Source organism: Ursus americanus, chromosome 2 (assembly GCF_024610735.1).
Source record: "Ursus americanus isolate L20-20 chromosome 2, mUrsAme1.1.p, whole genome shotgun sequence".
Lineage (NCBI taxonomy): Eukaryota > Metazoa > Chordata > Mammalia > Carnivora > Ursidae > Ursus > Ursus americanus.
The window spans coordinates 77,385,663-77,408,995 of NC_142128.1; the positions used below are offsets into that span (position 1 = coordinate 77,385,663).

Genomic DNA, 23,333 nt, shown 5'->3' on the forward strand with positions numbered 1-23,333 from the left:
TCTCTTCACTGGATATATATACTGCTAAAGTCTTCAAGTTGATAGAATTTGTTGAATAGATCAGAGTTCGGGAATGAGCCCTCCTGAACCCAGATGAGATCTCCTTCCAGAATAACATCATTTAATAATATTCTTTAGGTACAGATTATTCACCACTGTCTCATTTTCTCAGCCACTGGTTCCCAAGCACAGGCTGGGAGACGTGTCACATAAAATCGTGTGGGCACTTGTTAAAATACAGATTCTCAGGCTTTGCCCCAGACCCTCCAGTAAGAGACTCTCTGAAAATGGGGCCCAGGAATCCACATTCTAATAGCCCTTCACACATGATTCTGATGTCGACTAGATTTGGGAGCCATTGATCCTAACCTCCCTGCCTCCTTCTTATCCATATCAAATCCCATCCCAAATCCCATGTACACTGTGGGAATACTCTGATTATCCCTGTGAGAGATGTCCTGCCTCTGCTCTTAGCCAGCTCTATGATTTCATCTCTAGACCTTTTTCACCTATAAAATGAGGAGGTTGGATTAATTATTTAGTGGGTGTTGTGGTGTGCTCACACGTCCCTTCTTCAAGACTGAGATACTCATTCCCTCGGCTCCTGGGTGTGTTGGCTGCTGACAGTTCACAGGCGATCCAAGGTCACTCCAGTAGTATAGCCTGTGTCTGATGACTGGTTGATGAGGAAATACGAAGACCCAGCCTTCTAGGCTCTAGCCTCCAGGGTGAACCAGCCTCTGGGGTGGACCTGAGATTTGTGCTGCGTCTGCATCAGTTCACCTCTCTGTCTGTTTCTACTTCCTCACTTGCCCAATCTCCAGCTCAGTCTGTTTCCTAAGGAGCTGATTTCCACAGTGACTTTTTGCTCCTGATTTGGATTGAACTGATAGCACAGACTCTTTCCTCGTCACCTTTTCCAACATCCTGCGCTCTCTGTTCAAGAGCTGTCTCCTCTTCATCTTCCTCCCACTCATTCTCCATTCATTGAACACATTTTTGTTGTACTCCTACTGTGTGCCAGACCCTGAGCTCAGCCTGGGTATTCAGAGACTTGGCCATGACTCCTGTGGTGGCAAGAGAGCAAGCACTGAGGACCTGAATGGCTCTTCTGTCTCTTTGTCATTTGTGAACACTGTGCTGTTTCCCAGACTGTGGGTCTAGCCCATCTCCTCGCTCTTTTTATTGCTCTGGTCACGGTTGGCAACCCTCCCCCCCCCACTTTGTAGGGGCTTTAACCTTCCTGACACCATTCTTATGGATTTGTATTTCTCTTTGTATTCCCTTCTTAGCTTTTGGGGTCCTCCTTCCAGCTCTGGCAAGGGCCAACATAAATGTTTCATTCATTTAAGACAATCGTGTCTATTTCATGGTTCTTGGGCTTGTGGTAGTGGAACATCTGAGGGGCAAGAATCTTGAGGTCTTCCAGAAGGGCGGGTGGCAAAAGTAAGGGATCAGAGTTGAAACTGTCATCCAATAATCCATCTAAGACCTACCTGTGTCAGGCAAGACTGAAATAAATCAGCCACATTTGCTGCTGCTACCCCTCTCTTTTATCACCTCCAGCCCCAACTCCCCTCGCCTCTTCATGGATTTACAGCTTCCCTTCTTTCTGTTCTGCACACTTCCCCCTCCCTATGCTGTCAATCATTTTCGTTTTTCACTTGAATGAGACTGAGTCATAATGCCTCTTTTCTAGCGTTCATCACATTTTAAGCTTGTTCTTATACTGTATTGCAACAGAAAAGGCTTTGTCCAATGGACAAGGACAAGATATCAACAGACATTAAGAAAATAGAGAGCTCTTTTCAGCCCTTTGCAATCACATCATGTCCAAAGGCTCTTCATTGAAAAGATATAAGAATCAAGGATACCTGGGTGGCATAGTTGGTTAAGTGTCTGCCTTCGGCTCAGGTCTTGATCCCAGGGTCCTGGGATGGAGTCCCGCATCAGGCTCCCTCATCGGTGGGGAGTTTACTTCTCCCTTTCCCTCTACCCCTCCCTCCTGCTTATGCTCTCTCTCAAATAAATAAATAAAATCTAGAAAGAAAGAAAGAAAGAAAGAAAGAAAGAAAGAAAGAAAGAAAGAAAGAAAGAAAGAAGAAAGAAAGAAAGAGAGAGAGAAAGAAAGAAGGAAAGAAAGGAATGTAATGATCTAGTATAAGAGCAGAAGGAACCCAAATCCAACACTCTCATTGTCTAGATGAGAAAACCAAGAGACAGTGAGGTCAAGCAGCTTTCCAAAGGGGATGCAGCAGTAATTGCCAGAGCAGGAAAAGAAAAAAGAATCCATGGATGGTACATTTTGGGAAGGCTTTACCTGCAGGAGGTACTCATTTCTGGATACTACCTGAGAGTATTACTTTGATTGATTATATACAGAAATGGACCTATTCTTATTAGTCTCTTACCTGCTGTTCCTCCATAGTTAGTGGATCAAGACCAAGCCCTAGGTACCCTTTTTGATTGGGGTCAGGAACAAAAGAATCTAGGTTCCAGCCCACCTGGTTCCAGCCCTTCTAAGCTTTCTGAACTTAAAAATGCCATTTACCTGCTATATCCTCTCCCAGCCTGGCCTTGCCCGGGGTATCAGGCAAAACAAAGCACACGAAATGTCTCTGAAAGCTGGAGAGCATTTTGCAGCACGGGGAGCTGTTTTTCATCCTGCCTGTGCCCTGGAATCCTTGATGGAACTTGAAATGTGGAGTGGGGGGCCCTGGGCCTGGGACCTAGTGTCTGGGAACTTTTTTAAAAGCTCCATTAAGTGATTTTGATGCACAGCCAAGGGCGGAAACCACTGACAAAGTATAAAAGACAAATAGGACAGTGGAAATAAATGACATTATTAGCCAAAAAGAAGTCTTAGGTTATCTGATTAGGGTGGATAACTACAGGACAACCTAAGGAACAATGAAATTTCCTACCTTTGGGCACCTGGCTGGCTCAGTCCGTTAAGCATCTGCCTTCTGCTCAGGTCATGATCCCAGGGTCCTGGGGCCGAGTCCCACATCTGGTTCCCGACTCCGCTGGGACTCTGCTTCTGCCTCTGCCTGTCCTCCACCTCTCATGCTCACGATCTCTCTCTCTCTTTCTCTCTGTGTGTGTGTCTCTTGCAAAAATAAATAAAATCTTAAAAAAGAAAAAGAAATAGCCTACCTTTTTCAGAGCATCCAAAACCCTCATCTCAGATCCCTTTCTTCCTCCTAGAAAAGATGTCTATTGCTACAATGACACTTCTTTTACCTCAAAGTACACATAACCCCCCTCACCCTCCATTCACACACCATGAATCTTCTCAACCCACCTCCATGCTGAAGTCAGATTTCAAGTAATGTCTTTGACCTCTGCGTAACCACCCTGGCCCTGGTCTGTTCTTTCAGGCCCAGGAAAACCATCTGATTAGGACCTGAAAAATGGATTCACGGTAGTCCAGATTTCCACAGGGCGATCTATGAACCGGGCTGCTAATGTGTTCCCTGGGGATACTCTGTCAGTGCCCTGGTTCCCCTTTGTAAGTAATTGAATGGCTCTGAGCACACTGTTCAATCACTAGGTCTCTGAGATGACCGTTATCACCTGATCAGCACCCTCACGAAGTATGTCCTTCCCAGGAGCAGGTTCTCCTTGGAGTACCGGTGGCGTGTGCCCAGAAACCTGCTGCGGTGGCTATAACGTTAAAGAACACTACTCTGAGAAGAATGAGTTTGGGGGAACATCTCATTCAGTCCCTGAGACACCAACGTAGACAGATGTTACTTTTGTCTGCCCACCACCTACGTCTTTCTCCTCTTCTGGGAAGGGAGCTTCCTTCTTTGGGAGAACTCCTTTCTTCCTCTGTGTGGTTCTGGGCTGCTGATCAAAGGACCCTGGCTTGTTTCTCTGGGGCCACAGGTGTAGACCTGTGACCTGGCTTAACCATAATAACATCCTACTCACCTGCCCACAGCAATTGGATAATCGGGGATTATCAAACCAAAATAAGAATCAGGGATTTTAAAAAATGAAGCTGGTGGGGAAACTATCTTTTCTTCTGGTCAAGTTGCCCTAGAACCGTGACACCAGAGCTGCCGCGGAAGAAGGTGGGAAGGATGAGACCGCTATCCAGAGATGAGGCTGGGAGAGAAAGAGAAAACAAAACAAGGAGAGAGAGGATGTTTTCGTGGGGTCAGGTTTTGTCTGACTGTCCTGGCATTATCTGGCAACTGTTCTTTTGATTCTTTGAGTTGCTCCAAGATTTTTCCCCAAAGCCCCTTTTTTACCTATGTCAGTTTGTTTTAGAATTTCTGTCACTTGCAACCCAGAGTCCCGATGAACAGAAAGAGTTGGACAGCATTCCTCTCTATCATACACTTTTTTGAAACTTCAGAAATGTGAGGGTCTGAGAGTCTCAGAACTGAGCGTGTTCCCATCTCTTTGATCAGAGTGTGGGATTCCTGGGTGGTCACCTTGGTTATGCTGGGAATTATGTTTCCCAGCACCCCCTGCCCTGGATGACTCTGGTCAGAGTGGCCAGAAAGGAAGTGGCCTGAGATGTGGAAGACAGCAGCGAAGCAGCCGCCATCATGCCCCGACGGCCGCTATTGGCTGGAGCTGGTGAGGTGAACAGAGAGGCAGTGGGGTTCCTGCGTGTCCCCACTTTCTCCTGCTTTCTGGGACGGCTAGCCCACTCTCAGACACTTTGTGGCAAACTCACAGAGGCGCTAGCTGCAAAGAGCCAGCCAACATCCTTCCAAAGATTCTTTTTCTTTTTTAAAATATTTTATTTACTTATTTGACAGAGAGAGAGAGACAGCCAGCGAGAGAGGGAACACAAGCAGGGGGAGTGGGAGAGGAAGAAGCAGGCTTCCCGCTGAGCAGGGAGCCCAATGCAGGGCTCAATTCCAGGACTCTGGGATCATGACCTGAGCCGAAGGCAGACGCTTAACGACTGAGCCACCCAGGCGCCCCCAAAGATTCTGCACTAGGAGCCCTGTGTGGCCCCATTTCAGCTAGACCTGCCTTGCTTTCCATAAGTTCCACTTCGACCCCGCCGGTGCTGCTTAGTGACTTCTGCAGTCTTTCAACGACTCCTTCCAGATATTCACTTCCCCAACTCCTGCCCCAGTTGTGAAAGAGCTGATCTTATAATAAATTCTGTATTCTGTAATACTCATAGTAGTTCTGCTTCCAGAATCTAATTCTGACTCATACAAGTGGCATTGGGTGGACCCGGACACAGAAGCTTCCTGCTTCCCTTCTTTGCTTCATGCCCACACTCAGTCTTTCTATCTCTGTAGTTCTCCTCTCTGGTCACTAGACCCCCTTCATCTTTTCACGTCTCCTCCATGGGTGGGTGGAAAGATCCGACCCTGTTCTTCTCACCTTACCATTGTGCTAGTTGCTGTCTCAAGCCACTTTTCACTCTGACCTCTGTCTGACTCACCTTCACACTATTTCCTGCTCTCCCTTCCAGTCATAAGACAACAGGCTGCCTGGGGGTTTGACCCACATTGGCATCCAGCTAAGGCAAATGCCGGGCTATCCTGCCCAGAGCCTCCCACTCCTGATTTCCATTAGGAGATATCATTAGAGGAGGAAATAGAGGCCTTAATGGGTACTGTGTGGTGCCTACAGTAGATGCCAAAGAAGTGTTTATAAAATGAATTAACATGATAAAAACTGTTTGAGTTGAAAATTACCAAGGAATATTTTTTAAAAATCAACACGGCATGCTGTTGGCCCATTGAACATTGCATGCATGGGTCTGCGATTTCCACTGGGATGGGCTCAAGATCTCTTCCAGCTTTGTGATAATGGCTCAAAGGCCAGAGCTACTAATCCCTGCCCAGCCTCTGATCAATAGGCAATGTCTGTTGACTCAGCTGGCCTCTCTAGCCCTTGGCGAGTCTACCTGGATCGATAAGTAAACAGAGAAAAATTTTAAAATCATGGTATCTGAAGCCTGAAAGCAACCTTAGGGGTTATCCCTAATTTGGGCAGCTCCCTCTAGCTTCGTCAGCCCTTCCAGCTGGGGCAATGTGACCACTTCGCACTGTGCCATCACTGTCGGCAGACGCTGGGGGTGGTGGTTCATGACTCTGTGGGGACTCTGTCCGAGAGCTGGAACAAGTGTCCAACAGCAGAAGTTTCTTCATATAGAGTTAGGCATCCTAAATTTTAAAAAGGATACTGTTGCCCAGTTGACGTAAGACACAAATAGTGAGTACTGGGAGAACCTGGAAGATGGGAGAGGAAGAGTAACGTATTACAGGCAACAACAAAGTGAGCAGCTGAGCACTGAGCATCTAGTATGTGCTGTGCTAACGGGTGATCTTCACAACACCGTGAGCCAGGTGGAGCTACCCCTAATTTACAGGTGAGGGAACTGAGATCCAGCAGGTTCAAGTCACGTAGCTCAAGGGGCACAGCTGGGAAGTGGCAGATTTTGGGATGCCGGATACTTCGGAGTGACCTCAACCTCTGTTCTCTTGCCATGTATAACCCTAGACCTCTATACCCGTCTCTCGGTCATCCTTGATTAAGGGTGTTTTCCAGCTTTCTGGTAAGAAGGGAACTGGAAGCCAATGCATGATATCATTCTAGCACATATATCATATCATATCATATCATATCATATCATATCATATCATATCATATATCATCTCATATCAGTGGTCGGTTGGGTAAATTTATGATTAAACGATGCAATGCTCTTTCAGTCATGTAGATTTAGTTATTCTTCCCTTTCCTTTGGTTGTCTCCATACATTCCCCATTGTATAACTCCTCTGGGTATTTAGGATTGTGCCAGGATTTCTTAACTAGGTGAGCAGTGGCCTTTAACTGAGGTTGGTTTGACAAGAGTTGTTTGGTTCTGGGCACATGGGTGGCTCAGTCAGTTAAGCGTCTGACTTTGGCTCAGGTGATGATCCCAGGGTCCTGCTCAGCGCGGAGTCTGCTTCGCCCTCTCCCTCTGCCCCTCTCCTCTGCTCGTGCACTCTCTCTCTAATACATACATAAATAAATCTTTTAAAGAAAAGAGCTGTCTGGTTCTGCTACATCTCACACCTGACCTCATCTGTCCTCACCTGTCCATGAAGTACCGTGGACAGGCCAGCAGAGCCCTGATTGCAGCCCAGAGAGGAAAATGACTCGCCCTAGTTAGTAGGTGGTAAAGCAGGTAGCAGAGGCCATGTTCCCTGACTCTTGTTTGCATGTTTCAATGTTCCTTTCATAAAGGTAGGAGGCGTTTTTTCCCTAGGCCTAGTGCTGATTTCAAGAGCAGGGTTGGGAGGATTTAGCCACCCCCTCTTCATCTCTATCAGTACCCCACCCCACCCCCATACTCACCTTTTATTTTGTCATGAACAGTTGATGTTTCTGGTAAATTCTGTGCAAACAGAACAACCTGGGTTCCCAAGCCTGCCCCTTCCGAACCAACGAGGGGCCTAAGTCCTTCCTGTATAGACATTCTGGAGCTATTAGTCCATGCACCTATCTCTTCAAAGAGATGGTCAGCTTTTCCCCAAGGGCAGGAAATAGATGCCCCCTCTTTTCTCTTATGCCCCCAAAAGTATAATGCGGGTTCTTCATAGTGTAGACTTGCAATAAATATTTGCTCCTGGGCCTGCTGCTGGAGTGGCCAACTATGCAGTCCCAATTAAGGAAGCTTGTCTATTTGGAAATCTGTATTCCTTGCATAACCTCTCTAGGACAGGCAAGGAGTTAAAAGATAAGATGAATTTTAATTTTTTATGGCTCGTATCACTTCGATGTTATGTGTCATGGATTCCTACCCGAGACTGTGGATTCCTCAAGCAAAGCCACCATGTATCAGCACGTAGTTGCTACTTGGTGTTTTCTAAGTGAATGACTTAGAATCTGAATATGTGATCCTTACAGTACCTAATATAGTACCTAAGGGTAGCACACCTTATGTGAGAAAGTGCCTAGACACCTGACTGTACAATCACATAACGGTGAGCTTACATGATGTTTTTACCATCGGAGAGGGAAACATGGAATTTACAACCCAATGTAAAATGTGAAGGCAATCATCGGTCACCTCCATGCCTTTTTATTAATTAATCTTAAAAAAAAAAAGAGGGGTGCCTGGGTGGGCTCCGTTGGTTAAGTGTCTGCCTTTGGCTCAGGTCATGATCCCAGCGTGCTGGGATCGAGCCTGCTGTTGGGCTCCCTGGTCAGCGGGGAGTCTGCCCCACCCCCTACTTGTGCTCACACACTCTCTCTCTCAAATAAATAAAATCCCCCCCCCAAACCGTACTGTTTCATAACCTGACTTGTTTTTACTCAAGAATCTATAGTGAACATATGTCCATGGCCATCGAAAGATGTACATCGTGGTCATCAATCTGAGCAGTCACATAGTACTCCGTTTTATGGACTTAGTGTCATTTGTTTGATCAATTCCTATTGATAAAACATTATATTGTTTATGATTTTTGTCATAGTAAACCACATTTGATAAATGTTCTTTCATAGTATCTCTGTTCTCGTGTCTCGATCATTGTCTTAGGAAAACTTCCTTTTTTTTTTTTTTAAAGATTTTTATTTATTTATTTGACAGAGATAGAGACAGCCAGCGAGAGAGGGAACACAAGCAGGGGGAGTGGGAGAGGAAGAAGCAGGCTCATAGCGGAGGAGCCTGATGTGGGGCTCGATCCTATAACACCGGGATCACGCCCTGAGCCAAAGGCAGACGCCCAACCGCTGTGCCACCCAGGCGCCCCAGGAAAACTTCTTGAAAGTGTAATTTTTACATGGCATTTGACACAGAGACACTCTTCTATCTAGAAGAGGTGTACCAATGTATACCCTGCCTCCCAACAGCAGTGGTGTCAAAGTCTTCTAAAAACAATTTTAAAATTGTTTCTATCAAATATTAAATACATGAAAATGGTATTTCTAACATGTGAAGGACATAAAGACTAATAAGACATCTGTGAATTTACCATCTAGCTTAAGAGCGAAAACATCACGACCACCTAACGCCCCCAACCTGCTCCTCAGAAGAATCTATCTTCCTGAATTGCGTCTGTATCAGCCCCTTGCTTTTCTTTAGTTTTACCACATACGCTTGCATCCCTTGACTATATATGAATTCGTTTTGCATTGCTTTTTCTTTATATAAATGAACTGGTACTTAGTGTGTGTATTCTTCTATGACTCGCTTAAAAAACATTTGTAAGAGAAGCATATCATGCATACAAAAAAGTACATGTATCATAAATGTTTAGCTTGATGAATTTGCTCAGAATGAACACATCCCTAGATTAAGACACAACACTATTAGCATCACAGAAGGGCACCTCAGTCCCCATCCAGTTACTATGTCCTTCCAAAGGGAACCCATATTCTGCTCGGAACACCATAAAATTTATATAAATGGAATCAGTGACTAATTTTATTTCTTATTATTATTATTTTGGGGGGAGCAGGAGAGAGAGAGGGTGGGGGATGGGCAGAGGGAGAGAGAGAATCTTAAGCAGGTTCCACACCCAGCGCAGAGCCTGATGTGGGGCTCCATCTCACAACCCCGAGATCATGACCTGAGCCGAAATCAAGGGTGGGATGCTTAACTGACTGAGTCATCCACACGCCCCTATTTTTTTTTTTTAAGATTTTATTTTTAAGTAATCTCTATACCCAATGTGGGTATAGATTGAATTTAACAATCCTGAGATCGAGAGTTGCATGCTGTATGGACTGAGCCACCCAAGTGCCCCCAGAGTGACTAACTTTATACGCCCAACTTCATGCATGTCGCTGTGTGCAGCTGTAACCATTTGTTGTTAGCACTGCGTAATGTTCTATTGTGAATATATCATTAATTTATATGTCCATCTATTGACGGCTATTTGGGTTCCATTCCAGTGTTTGATATTACAAATGAGGATGTTATAAACATTCTCATGTGTGACTTCTTATGCCCAGATGCAAAAGCTCTTGGGGAGAGATTAGGAATGGAATTTCAGGATCACAGAATACAATCATAGTCAGCTTTACCAGGTAATGTTAAATGTGAATTCACCACGTCACTCAAAATAAAAATTTTTGCCAATCTAATAAGTAAAAAAAATAGATCTTACTGTTTAAAATTGGATTCCTTGAGCCACCCAGGTGGCTCAGTCGGCTAAGCATCCAGCTCTGTGTTTTGGTTCAGGTCCCAATCTCATGGGTTGTGAGATCAAGCCCCACGTCGGGCTCTGTGCTCAGCAGGGAGGGTGCTTGAAGATTCTCCCCCTCTGCCCCTCCCCATGACTCATGCACACATGTGCGTTGTGCACTCTCTCTCTCTCTCAAATCTTTAAAAATAAAATCTCATTATTTTATTTCATCTATTTCATTATTACACTTTTATAAACTGTTTGTTAGCCATTTGTAATTTTTATTTTGTGGAGTCTCTGTATCCTCTACCCATTTTTCTATTGGGTTGCTGTTATTTTTCTTAATAATTTTCAAAAAATCTTTATATATTAAGGATATATTAATGCATATAACATATATATATTAAGGATATATATTAAGGATAGTATGCCTTAGTCTATTATGAACGTTGCAAATATATTCCCTACAATTTGTACTTTTTATCTTCTAGTTTGGGTTTTGGTGTATTTTTGTCATTCAGAAGTTTAAAATTTTTCTGCAGTCAGAGCCGCCATTCTTTGCAGATCCTGCCCTTTCTGCTGTCAGAGCTATGCTTGAATATACTTTTGCATGTCGGATCACCTGTTTCTTAAGGGAGCTTTATTTTTCAGAGACACAGAGTATCTGGGCGGTTGTCCAACGTTGCTGACGAGAGGTAGCCATGGCTGGGTCAAGGGGTGACCAGACGGTATTTCTGCTATGCAGATTCTAGAAGCAGAAGGTGATGAAATTTCCATTATCTGGAGACCCATGTTCATCGTACATGGAAGGAAAAGTAAACTGAGCTGTGCTAAGGCCAATTCTTTGCTTCTTTCTGCAAGGGTTGTGCAAGTAATGGTTGTAGATAGGCTGGGCTCACTATAGCAGGGAAATGTCACCAACGTGAGGACACCTGAGGGACAAAACTGGCCTGCCAACAAGCAGCGAATGAACTCTCCAGCAACAGCCTGGCATGGGCTCCCCTCCCACAGGGGTTGTTGATTGCTCAGGCTTTTACAATTCTCAAGCCGTGTTCCAAGGAGCTTTTGTGGTTTAAATCAATGTGCTTCTGGGAATAAGTGCCCTTATTATTCCTGGTTCCATTATCTGCCGCGCTCTTATATCTCGGTGACATGATAGCCTTTGTACAGCTGTACAACAGTCTTTTCAGGAATCACTAGGAGCTTTCTAATTAAGACCCATAACCACATGACAGATGGAGACACGGAAGCCCAGGGACAGGGATGACAGAGCTTCACCTTGGTCACAAAAGCACCTAGCCCGGGTCCGGCTCCCATCAGACACTGCAGGGCCTGGGCCACGCTTCCCGTCTAGGAAGCACGTCCCTGCAGCAGTGACTACACTATTGTCAGGCTGCCCGAGGGCACAGCCGGGAGTGTTGGGCCCCTTCAGTACTGCTTACTTACAGCCCCCTTGGCCGTTGATCTAGGAGTTGAGGACTGAGAACCGGAAGTGCCCACTGGCTGGGCACTAGCTCTTGCGGTTACAATCTGTTCCCTGCGGCTAAGCTCCTAGGGCCAGAAACTGTATCGCGGCTAGGTCATTTGAATTCTTACAGTCAGTAAACTTGACTGACTGCCTTTTATGCCCCAGGGCACCAGGAAAGCAAAGACGAACTTCCAACCCCCCTTTGGATGTCCACAGCCTAGACAGAAGAGGAGACAGATATGTAAGTGGGGAGTTATTAAGAATCGGAGTGCTTTAATAGAGAGGACACCAGAAGGCTAGGGTGGCACCCACCTCTATGGGGCTTTCAGGGAAAGCTTTTTGGAAAGGAGGACTTTCCACCTGGGTAAATCAGCCTGCTAGGCAGAGCTATAGGGAGGAGAGCATTGGACGCTGCAGGCCAAGTGTGTATGGAGGCCTGGATGTGTGAAATGTGTTGGGGTTCAGGAGACAATGAGGATATCAACATGTCTAAAGTGGCCAGAGTTCTCCTATTGTTCTTTCTCTCTTCTACTTTTATAGCCCGAATGCCTTCTCTTTTTATTCTTGATATCTTCCTTTGGATGTTAAAAAGACTGAACGTGGGGGGTTTTGTTTGTTTTGTTCTTGTCTTTGCATTACTGCTGTAACAGCTCCACTCCCCAGGGCATCGTGCACTAGGGAAAGATCATGTATTTGGGAGTGCCCAAAAGAAAAGCACGATAAACATGCATTATAAAGACACAGGGGCAGCTCAGGGCACCTTGGACAGGAGCTCAGTTGGGCCGTCTTCTTTTATATAGCAAAAAACATGGCCTTGGATGGCTCCGGATGTTGCCTGTTCCAGGTCCAGCCACCCAGAGCAAGGTCCTGTTGTCCAAAGCGTGTGTAGACACTGAGGAAAGCACACGGAGATGTGAGGGGGAAACAAGATTGCCCAGCAATCTAACAGGTGACCGGTCCAGGAGTGAAAGCATCTGATTTGAACTGTGTGAGTCTAATGTGCTGCGGGCTCTGGAGGCAGGCTGGACTGGAGTGGCAAGAAACCAAAGGCCACCTCTGGCTTCCTCTCCTGGCCTTTTCTTCCGTGGTATCTTCCATTGCCCCCTTCACCTCCCACAGGGTTTTCCTGACAGCACTTTAGAAACCTCCTTAGTCAATGAGAAAAATAACGCAGTGTGCTGCTCAGTCTTCCCTCCGTGCCATGTTGGCCTCTCAGCGAGCCCTCAACACTGTGGACACTTATCACCCCGACATATATGACAACCAGCCACCGAAGCTTCCTGAGAGCACGGGCCCTACCGGCTGCAGTGCCCTGCATGTCACAAGCACTCAGTCAGTCCACGGAAAAGAAAGGCAGGGAGAGAGGGAAGGAGGGAGGAGGGATGGACAGGGAAGAACCTGGCTGGAAACGGTGGAACCCAAAGCTTTCTAAACAATGCATACTAAATTCTGACCAATTCCAGCTGTTGCTGGACAGTGAACATGACTCCAAGGAAAGTCGGATGAATGGTCTAAAAATGTTTCTCGAGGTGCCTGGGTAGCTCAGTCGGTTAAGTGTCTGACTCTTGATTTCGGCTCAGGTCATGGTCTCAGGGTTGGGAGATGGAGCCCAGTGTCGGGATCCATACTGGGCAAGGAGACTGCTTGGGATTCTCTCCTTCTCCCTCTGCACCTCCCCATAGCGCCCCCCCACACCCCCCCCCCCCGGCCCCCAGCCACTGGCTTAAGCTCAGTCTCTCTACAAAAAAATATATATATTTTTTTTTTTCCTTGCAAGCTCTAGGTACTGGTCCACTCCCTCTTGCCTCAGGCCTCAGATTAGAGCCTGAGCTGAACTCTGGGCCTCCACTGGGTCTCGTCATACTGGTAGGCTGTGCTCCTGCCGTTACACTGCTCAGAGCTCAGACACAGTAGAAAGCTTGCTCTACACCTCTTGTCTCCAAGGTGAACATGGGGTCAGCAGGCAGGTCAGACACGGCTGCTCCATGCAGGGATGTGAACCAGCACCGGAGGCCAGAGAATAGCCAGAGGCTGATGGGGGGTGGGGCAGTGGAGGGAGTCATTTGTTCTCATCAGCAGGACATGGTCACTTTAGCCACCATGTGTCCACCTTTATGCTGACCCCAAGGGCCAGGCAGCCTGATTGCTTCACAGCAGATTGAATACGATACAGGCCAGGCAGGAATCCTGACTCCTGTGTCTCTCTGGCTGGAGAATCTGAACATGGAGGGAGGGGCAGATGTTTCAGTGATGGAGGATGCAAGCGGAGGGAAAATACGAACAAAGCCATGATGGTGAGAACGTGCAGACTGAGCTCCGGGGACATTCGTGAAGCTAGTTTTTCCACAGACTGGGATATACGTGGAAGTGTGGCGAGAGGTGAGGCCCACGGGGCTGCTAGGCTGGGGTCTCACTGTGGAGGGTCTTCAATGATACCCTGAAGAATTCGGGCTGTTTCAGGACCCAGTGGGAATACAAGTGTTGGACCAGACGACTGTGAACTGGGAAGCAATGGGGAGTATGGATTACTCAGAGGACACAGAAACAGGCAACAAGGAAAACAGGAAGCAAAGGTGATATCCAGGAAGACATAATAAGGCTGTGAACGAGGCTGATGGTAGTGGGAAGAGAAGGAGGGAACACTGTAAAGGACAGTCCCCCTCCCTCAAAAGTAGGACAGCTCCTCTCCCTGCCTAGACACATATCTCATATAAACACACACAGACACACACTTGGGAGGTGAGAGGAAACATAAGCTCTTCACCAGCCCTCTCTTCTCAGCCACCAAGCACCCCCCCCCCCCGCCCGCCGCCCCGCTCCCTTCACCCCATTCTTTGTTCCCTTGACGTCATTCTGGGCAATGGCCAGAGGCATTTGCTCTAAGGCCAGAAAATGGCAGGCAGGGGTTACTTATATCTGCAGTCACACCGCCTGAGTGCTGTCTGGAGGGCATGTGTTTGGTGGGGGAGAAGGGCCGCATCCCCTCTCCCAGGCAGAGCCCTCACCCAGGGAGCCTGCCTCCCTGCAGGAGCTCCTGCTGAAGGAATGGGGCCAAGAGGTCAGACAGTCCATCCCTCTGCCTCCGGAGAGGCTGTTGGCAAACGCATCCTTGTGGTTGGACAGCACAGCTCCCACAGTCCAAAAGCCTCCTTCCTTAATTATTTTCACAGTTCACTAAGTTCTTCCTTCTCGCCAACGTAAACTTCTCAATTTTAAGTCTCCTTGCCTTGTGTTCTGCATTTGGGGAAAATAGCAGTCTCATCAGTAGGAAAATAGCTATGTTCAGTCAGGTAGGGGGTGTCTATTGACTCATGGGGCTTATAGCCAATAGATCCTGATGGCAAGAATGGAGTTTGGCTATAAGCCCACTTATTGCGCGCCTGCTAAGTAACTCAGAATGACAGAGAAGCCTGGGTTGGCTCACTGTGCTGGTGATGCTTCTCTTTTTGTCCCCCCCCACCCCGGGGGGCTCAAAGATTGTGCTGACAGGGATGCTGATAAATGTAAATGCCCTCCGAGAGAGAGAGAGAGAGAGAGAGAGCGAGAGAGAGAGAGAGAATAATACATTTCTTAGGAGTCTAAGACATTTTCGTACTTTTAGGGTCCTCTAACGCCCTGGGACATCATCTTCCTCTAAGGCAGAGATGATCTGAAACATCGCTATTTCACAAGCCTGAAGTTTCTTTTCCCGCTGTCTCCCGGGCCCTCAGGCCGTGCTGGCCACTCCACCACAGAGGCAGAAGACAGCCGACAATCGGTGGATCCTTGCGAAGTAGCGGGCTTGGCGCCTGCACTAATACATTGAAGTCTCATAGCTCTTCGACAGGGCGGTCATTAGCCCCATTTCACAGATGAAGAAGCCAAGGTTCACAGAGATGTTAGGAGAGGAAACAGAGACTCAGAATAGGCAGGGGGTGGTGGTGTGGGGCATGGGACGGTGGAGGGAGTTGCCTGTTCCCATGAACAGCACATGGCGACTTTCGCCACCATTTGTCCACATCTATGCCAACGCCGAAGGTCAGGCGGCGGACCGCTGTACACAGAACTAGATCTGCTGCTGGTCACAGAGGGATCCCAACTGTCATGTCTGCTTGGAGGAGTCAGGGCGAGGATGTTTCTGCCCAGTCTGGAGGGACAGAAGGGCTTTTCAATGTGGCGCAGCTGGGGTAAGGGGAGACTGCTGTGATTAGAGCTATTTCCCTATGACCATGGTTTTGGGGAGTTTTCCATTTCCCTCAAACGCGGGGAGTTGAAGCAGGAGGTCGACTGCTGTGAGGGGTTCAGGTTGGATATAAGGAAGAACCTAGTGAACTGTGAAGATGGTGGATACAAAAGGAGAAGGTGTCAGGCTGAGTGTTTTCCTGAAGGGCCACACTGGAAACAGCAGTGACTCTAGCCTGGAGAGTCCTGTCCAAACCCATTCTTCTCCCCTTTCACTGGAGCAGATGATCGACCACCTAGGAAGCTCAGGCCCACAGCATAATCGAGAGCACGGTGGGTTTATCGTGGCCTTCCCTCCCGTGGTCTGTGCAAAAACAAATGGCATGGCTATAAACCCTAGGGGCTTGTGCATCACTGTAATCCCAGCTCCCGGTACCCTGTACGTGGTCAACCGACATTTGGTGAATGAATAAAAAGGGTTACCTGTTTTTTAAAATTGTCTGTGTCCTTGTTGGTTGTGCCTTTGGCATAGATCTGGGGAATCTGTCCAGATTCACGAACTCCAGCTCAGACGAATGTTGCTGACTGCGCCACAGAGCCTGTGATGTCAGCTGAGGTACCTCTAGTGCTCAGGATGAAGGAGAAGTGCTTGCCATCAGCTACTCCTGGTCAGCCGCTTGGGGGAGGAAGGAGGGAGAGGTAGTGCTTAGGACAGACTCCTGGGCCCTCTCCTGTGTCAAGGGCCCTCAAGGAGAGATTCCTGATGAGCTCACTCCCTGAGAGACGATTCTTAGCCAGGGCTAATATGCTTTTGAGCATCCCAGGGGACACTGTAACCACTAAGTAGGATAGATTTGATGTTGCTTAAGTGATTCTGTGATTACAGTCATTTCTCCCCGAGGCCTTGATACCTTGAAATGTGACATTGGAGGTTTGTGTCATCCAACGGCCTGGCTAGAAGCAGCAGTACTTTCTGCAACATGAGACAATATTTAATTCTTTCGGAGGGTAAGCTTCTATCTCCTCAAGGCCAAATGTTGACTTCACACTTTAGGGGTGTATCTTTTTTCCAAATGCTTTTTTGTTCCTCTCTGTCTTCTAAGGAGTAGGTCCCCAATTGTCCCTGATAATGTCAAGAGGCTCTCCGAGAAGGAAGGAACACTTGCACTTCCAAGTGCGGGGAAAGGAGAAAATGCCAAATGACGGCCATTTTCTAATTACCTAAAAGCCTGGCCTGTTACATACAAGGGGAGACACTATTAAGAATTTCAGAAATGGCATCTTTTGGGCTATGTCAATAGCTTTTACAAAGCTCTCTCCACATTCTGTAAAAATATAAGGTTTTTTTTTTTTTTCTTTTTCTGTCAGTAGACTACAAGTTGCCTGAGGGCTCTCCCTGTCAGATTCCTTTTGCATTTCCCACCCCCAGCTCAGAGCCTGGCGTGGTGTGGGGCTCACAGCTGGGAAGCCCTTCTCCCCCACTTGTATTTCCACAATAGGCTTTTCATCTACTCTTGTGTGTGTGTGTGTGTGTGTGTGGTGGGGGGCTTCAGAACTGACCCTCCTAATCACATGACATCTGTCTTTGCCTGCTGCGTGGGGGTAGGGAAGGGACAGCAAGGTGGGGGACACAAGTGTTAACAATTTGTCATCCTTTGTTCATCTCAGAGTGAGATGACACATCGGTAGAAAGCATCATTATCTTCACTGCTTCCAGTTAAGGGGGCGGGGGCGGGGTGCAACTCGAGGCAGCAAGGCCTATTCTCACCTTCCATGGCCTTGGAAACACAACTCGACATTGGTATCTTCTCATAATTCTTCAGTCTAATTTAGCTCCATGTTGTCTTAGTTTTCTATTTGGAATATTTTTGCTTCATAGCCACAAATAAGCTTCTTCAAAATTCACAAATGAAATCTCCCAAGAAAACCAAAAGGTAAAGTAGAGAATACTTTTTCTCTGTGAAACAATCTGATTTTCTTCAACTCATCCTATCTTTTGAGGGTACAGATGCTTATTTTGCTGATTGATTCATTTCCCAATACCAAATGAAAGCACATTATTTCACCTTTACAATTTGCTAAAAATAATTCTCTGTAAACAATAAAAATATTTTTAGCCTCAGTTTGTCAGCCTAGTATCACAAGACAAAAGCTAGACCTTGTAGACATGATCTGAGAGGAAGATAATCCCCAAACTCCTTTCACCAGGCTTCAGTCTTTAACCAGATCTAAACAGAGGACAATTATTGCACAAGAAACTTGACTGTGCAGGACAGAATTGCTTCAGGAGAGATTAGCAAGTAAGCGGGAAGATAAGGGAAAAGATAAAGACTGAAAAATGCTTTGTATCTGTGGTAGATTTGAAAAAAGTAAATTTACAACACTTAGCATTCTTCATAGAAAGTGGGTATCAACGGCTCTGGGTCTTGGTATACTAGTTAAGGAGAAAACTATGACTCACTCTGTTTAAATTCCAATTGCAATTACAAATTAAACTACTCCTAGAATGAATACTTTATACGGGGAGACAGTACAGAATAATAATGGCCTAGTTCCAGTCAAGCCTATAAAATACTCGGCCCATGGTGTTATAGGTCTTTGTGTTCTTCGGCAAGCAATGGAAAGGAAGACTGTAACCTCCGGCTGTTAGGAGATCTAAGCCCATTCACCAGACTTTTGGACATCGTACTTTTAATGCTGGTGACTGACAAAGGCTAAATCCAAGGGTGAATTATAGAAAGAACAGGGCCAGGTGTTTGGTTGAGAAACACAGTATTACTAAAAGCAAAGCAAACCCACAAACCCCAAAGTACCTTCCTTGTCATCTACAGTCTTCCATGTGAACCCTTTGATGAGTCAAAGAATTCCAAAGCAGACCTCTTACTTAGAAATCTATTTAAGAGTTACCGAGGTCCAAAGGGAATAGCGAATCTCATTTCTTCTCACTCTTGCATTGTCCCAATTCTGCAGGCGGTAGCCACACAAGGCTATTTAAATTTAACTGAGCTAAAAGTAAATAAAAGATTCAGTCACATTAGCCATATTTTAGACACTCAATAGCTACACAGGACTAGTGGTGAATCTGGATAGCCAGATTTAGGACATTTCATCACCACAGAAAGTTCTATTGGACAAGCACTGCATATATGCTACATAACAAGTGGCAGGATCCTCTTATTCTCAATGCTGGCAGGTGTTGGCACAGAAGGGCTAAGGATCCATGGTAAGTGAGTCTTATAAATAGAACTTAAACTGACATTCCTAGGACCCTAGTCTGAGGATCTTGGTTTGGTTAGTTTGTTCTTCTGGGAACCATACGTTAATGAGAAAATGACTAAGTGTCTCCAGTTGCACATAATCCGCCACCTTGGTTAGTATGAGCTTCAAAGGTCGTATCACAAGATCTCTTAGGCTAAACTGGAATATAACAGTACTTTAATTTCTAAATAGTCAATATATTATTGCTGTCACTATTGAAGACAATCAGCAGCTTTAGAAAGTATTTTCATAATTTTCTTTGTATATAGGTCTTTAAACATTTTAATAGGATTTATAATACTGGTTGTAGACAGAAATTCCATTTTGTTTGGGTCAACATTAAGTTATTTTGTTAATCACTTGACATACCCAAGTTGAAAATGAGGGGAGGATAGCTTAAATGTGTGTTTAGTAGCAGAATAGCAGAAACTTTTATTGTGAATAAATAAAATGCTAAGATTAAGAGTTGATATAACACTGGGAAAAATAATATTAGGGAGGATATAATAGTCATAATGCTAGCAAACTCATGTATCTGCTTCTTGCAAGGAGCATGCTATATGCTTTACATATATTAATTCCGTATTAACTCACTTAATCCTCACAACTCTCCCATGAAGCACGATTATATTTCCCGATTTTAGGAATAAGGAAATGGAGGCATAGAGATACCAAGTCGCTTGTCCAAGGTCACCAAGTTAGACAGAGTTAGGATTTGGACCCAGACAGTGTGGCTGCAGAGGCTGTGCTCTGAGCCACCAGGTTATATTGCAAAGTGGCAAAACACTGAGAAAATTAGCCCTGTCTTCCTAGAATCAATCAGCCGGCACCCTTTATTGTCCACATTTCTAAGTTCAGGGGACATGCTCACTTCACAATCAGTATGTGTATCTTTCTTTCCTTAATCTTTCCCTATTTTTTTCTTTTCATTCATTACTGTACTGTTGAAATTATAAACTCAACTTCCCCTTACCCCAAATAACTGCTTAACAGCTGATGCCAAAAATGCAGTAGACATTATACCAAACATAAAATCAGAGTTCCAATCCTGGATCTAATGGACATACTCAATTAAAATAGCCTTTTTTGCTTCACAGAGTTATTTTCCTACTCTGAACTATTTGGATTTGTTTTTATTAATAATTCCTTTCCAAGTTTGTGCCAGGAGCCCTACAGTACACCAAATCAAAGAGTTTATAACTGTAGCTATCAAAAAAAGCCTTTTAAGAACATAAAATCTGGGAAGGTCTCAAAGGGAACTGAGGGGAATTATTGGCTTACAAGATGTGCTTCTTCTCTTGAGAATTCTGCCTTGAAACAGGACCTGAAATTGACATTATAAAATTTCATTCTGAAAACAGACACCGAATTAAAAAATTGTTCCCCTCACATAAGAGCTCTTTTTTTTGGTCTTTTACTCTTTCAGTCACCTGATAAAACTCTAGATTGGAGTTAGGAGATCCAGTCTAATTCAGTCATTTTACAAAGAAACTACTCTAGAGAGATAAAGTAACTTGCCCCGGGGCCACAGGGCTAATTCATCAGAACCAAAGTGCAACCTGTGCTTTCTGGTCCAGTTTTTTTCCACGCCTGGTGAAAAGGAAAGGGGTCCTGCATACCTCCACTGCACCACTTGGGCAATTCTTCCTCGGGCCTGTGTTCCCAGATGCTGTCACAGTTGTCCACATCATGCACGGTGTACCACCGCGCTGCATTTCAAGAGAGGTCATCCTCAGCGGACACTGTGGACTTAGGTGTTTTATGACAATGGTCTGGCCAATGGCAGCAGAGGGTGCTTTTTGCTGGGACAAGAGCTCATGGAGCCAAGCAGTTTCAGAGGAATCTGAGTTGCCAATCACGTCCCACCGCTGGAGGCGACATGACGAGGAAAAAAGAAAAACCAACTCATTTTTTCTTTGAGCTAATGTTGACTTTAAAGAAAAAAATGCAAAACACAAGCAAAGAAAAGGAGAGATTTATTTAAAAAGGAACCCTCCCGGGAATGTGCCCGGCTTCATCTTCACAGCTGCTTACAGCCCAATTGTCATCATCAACAACATCTGCAACCCTATGATCCCTGATGTTTAGAAAACCATGATCCCGAGCACCGAATGACCCCAGATGAAGAATGAACAGGTAAATTACGTCTAGTATACCGCGTTTAGACAAGGAAGTTTATTATTATTATTATTATATTTTAGAATGGTTTTCAACCTGTACTGAAATAGAAAAAAAGGGGTTTTCTGGCTAACCAGAAAACTTCTATTCCCTGAGCGTCCCAACTAATTGAGGCTGTGCAACAGAGGCTGTTCTTTCTAGACAATCAGGTCTAGCATTACATAACTTGCCAAGAAGAAACCAAACCAATCAAAAGATCTGCCCTCCTAATTTAAAACATTAAGATAATAAATGTGAGTGAGTTTTCTCACTCTTGGAAATAATGTAGAAAGTCTACACTATAAACAAAACCACACACATACTAGAAAACACAAATGACTAATCTCCAATTTTGGTATGTAATTGTTAGCTGTTTTTTGGGTCAATTAAATACTAAAACAATAAATAAAGATTGTGTTAGCATAGAAATGATAGGTAAGTAGTTGAAACAATATAGCAGGATGTTTCAAATCTGCTAGACTGCATGCTCTCAAAATCCAGAAAACTGGATTTCAGGTGACACACTGATGTCCATCCAGGGGAGAACTCGGTTTCTGTTACCACAGGTCCACTTTGTACTGACTGGTCAGAACTTCCCAACTCCTGGCTCAAAATTAGAGGTCTGTGCCAGGTAGCGAGTGATATGTTTTGGTGGACAGGGAGTCAAATCTACTAATTCAGTGAGCCCAATACATGACTTTTCTTGAAAGAGAAAGAAAAGGCTCAGCAACGGAAAAACAATAAAACAATGAAAATGTCAAACAGATGATAAAGGACTTGGTTTAAGAAGGAACAAGAACAAAAATTCTTGCTGGCTAGGAACCCAGTTATTTCTCAAATTAAATTTCTGAAGAAAACAAACCTTTTTTTTCCCCCAGAGTATTACATTATAGAAACCAATGAATAAATGGACTCCACATTCTAACTTTTATATCTGAATCCATATGTAAAATCAAATTATTTTTGCCCATTTGATCAATTCCTATAAAGCCAGTAGTGCATTCCTCGTGTGGCTAAAACCGTGAGTAGGCATTTCGTTGTTGCTGCTGTTGTAATGGTTGCTGGGCTTGCTGTTGTTGGAGGCGAATTTGCTGGGAATAAGGGTCTTCCAGGGATTTTACAAATATGGTAGTTCTGGGACCTGTCTTCCATACAATACCATTGGCATCTTTCACTGAAGATTCCACTGTAATGTTGTGTGTCCCAAGGATAGCAAAGTTCAACAGAAATTGAGTACTGAAGTAATCATTATGAGGTTCAACCCTCTGCTCCATCTCGTTGGTCATATTGTCAATGGGTATCTGGAATGAAAAAATTGTTAAATAACAATAACAGCTAACATTTACTGAGTGCTTACTGTGAGCTAGGCCCCGTATGAAGTACTTACTTAATCCTTGCAAACAACCAAGAGGTTTAGGCACCATTTTTGCCCTTGCCTTATAGATGAGGAAACTGAGGCAGAGAGGTTAAGTAATTTCTCCAAGGTCACACAGCCAGTGAGTGGTGAAGCTGGCCTCTGAACCTAGGCAGGCTAACTCCAGAGCCTACACTCTCCACCATCAAGCGATCCCGGCTCCTCACCGTCCTTGAGTAGCACGAGCTCTAGCGCCTTTCTCAATCCCTTCATGTGCTGGCCTCTCTTCCTTGGGAAGCAGCTCGGGACGTGCCACCTCAAAATATGCTGCTTTGGCACATTATTTTAAGCTAAAGGCACTTGAGAAACGGCAGATGTGGGAAGGGCTCTCTGACCCCCCATTTTTACCTAAAACAGGTCATAAAATCTCCCATGAGAAAGGTGCCCTTTGTACCAAGAAGAGGAGAACATCCTATCACTAGAGACTGGGAGTCAATGCTGAAATGTACCTCCACCAACAAACTACAATAACCCCTATCTCCCACCCCCACCCCCAGTTCCCCCACCCCCTCTCTCCCCCCACCTCTCTCCCAGTCACTTCCCCAGTTTACTGTCCCTCGCCCATTTGTCTTCTATCTTCACAAATTTACCGTTTCTTTGTCTAAAAGTTACATAAACTTTCTTCTCTGGTCACTTCTTTAGGTTTCCATTGTCTTGTGAGGACTCCCGTGTACGGGTACCATTCTAACAAACATGTATGCCTTTCTCATGTTAATCCGCCTCAATATCAGTTTAATCTTAGGCCCAGCTGGAGACCCTAAGACAGTGGA

At 45.3% G+C, this 23,333-nt stretch overlaps 1 protein-coding gene across 2 annotated transcripts in view; it reads right to left on the reverse strand.

Moving 5' to 3' along the window:
• Positions 1-20,951: 20,951 nt before the first annotated feature.
• INTS7 (integrator complex subunit 7) overlaps positions 20,952-23,333 on the reverse strand; it is an 89,351-nt gene continuing 86,969 nt past the window's right edge. For both annotated transcript variants that reach the window (XM_045787850.2, XM_045787849.2), the window contains exon 20: positions 20,952-22,450. In XM_045787850.2, coding sequence (XP_045643806.2) covers positions 22,163-22,450 — 288 coding nt within the window. In that variant the 3' untranslated portion in view covers positions 20,952-22,162. The remainder of the gene's footprint in view (positions 22,451-23,333) is intronic.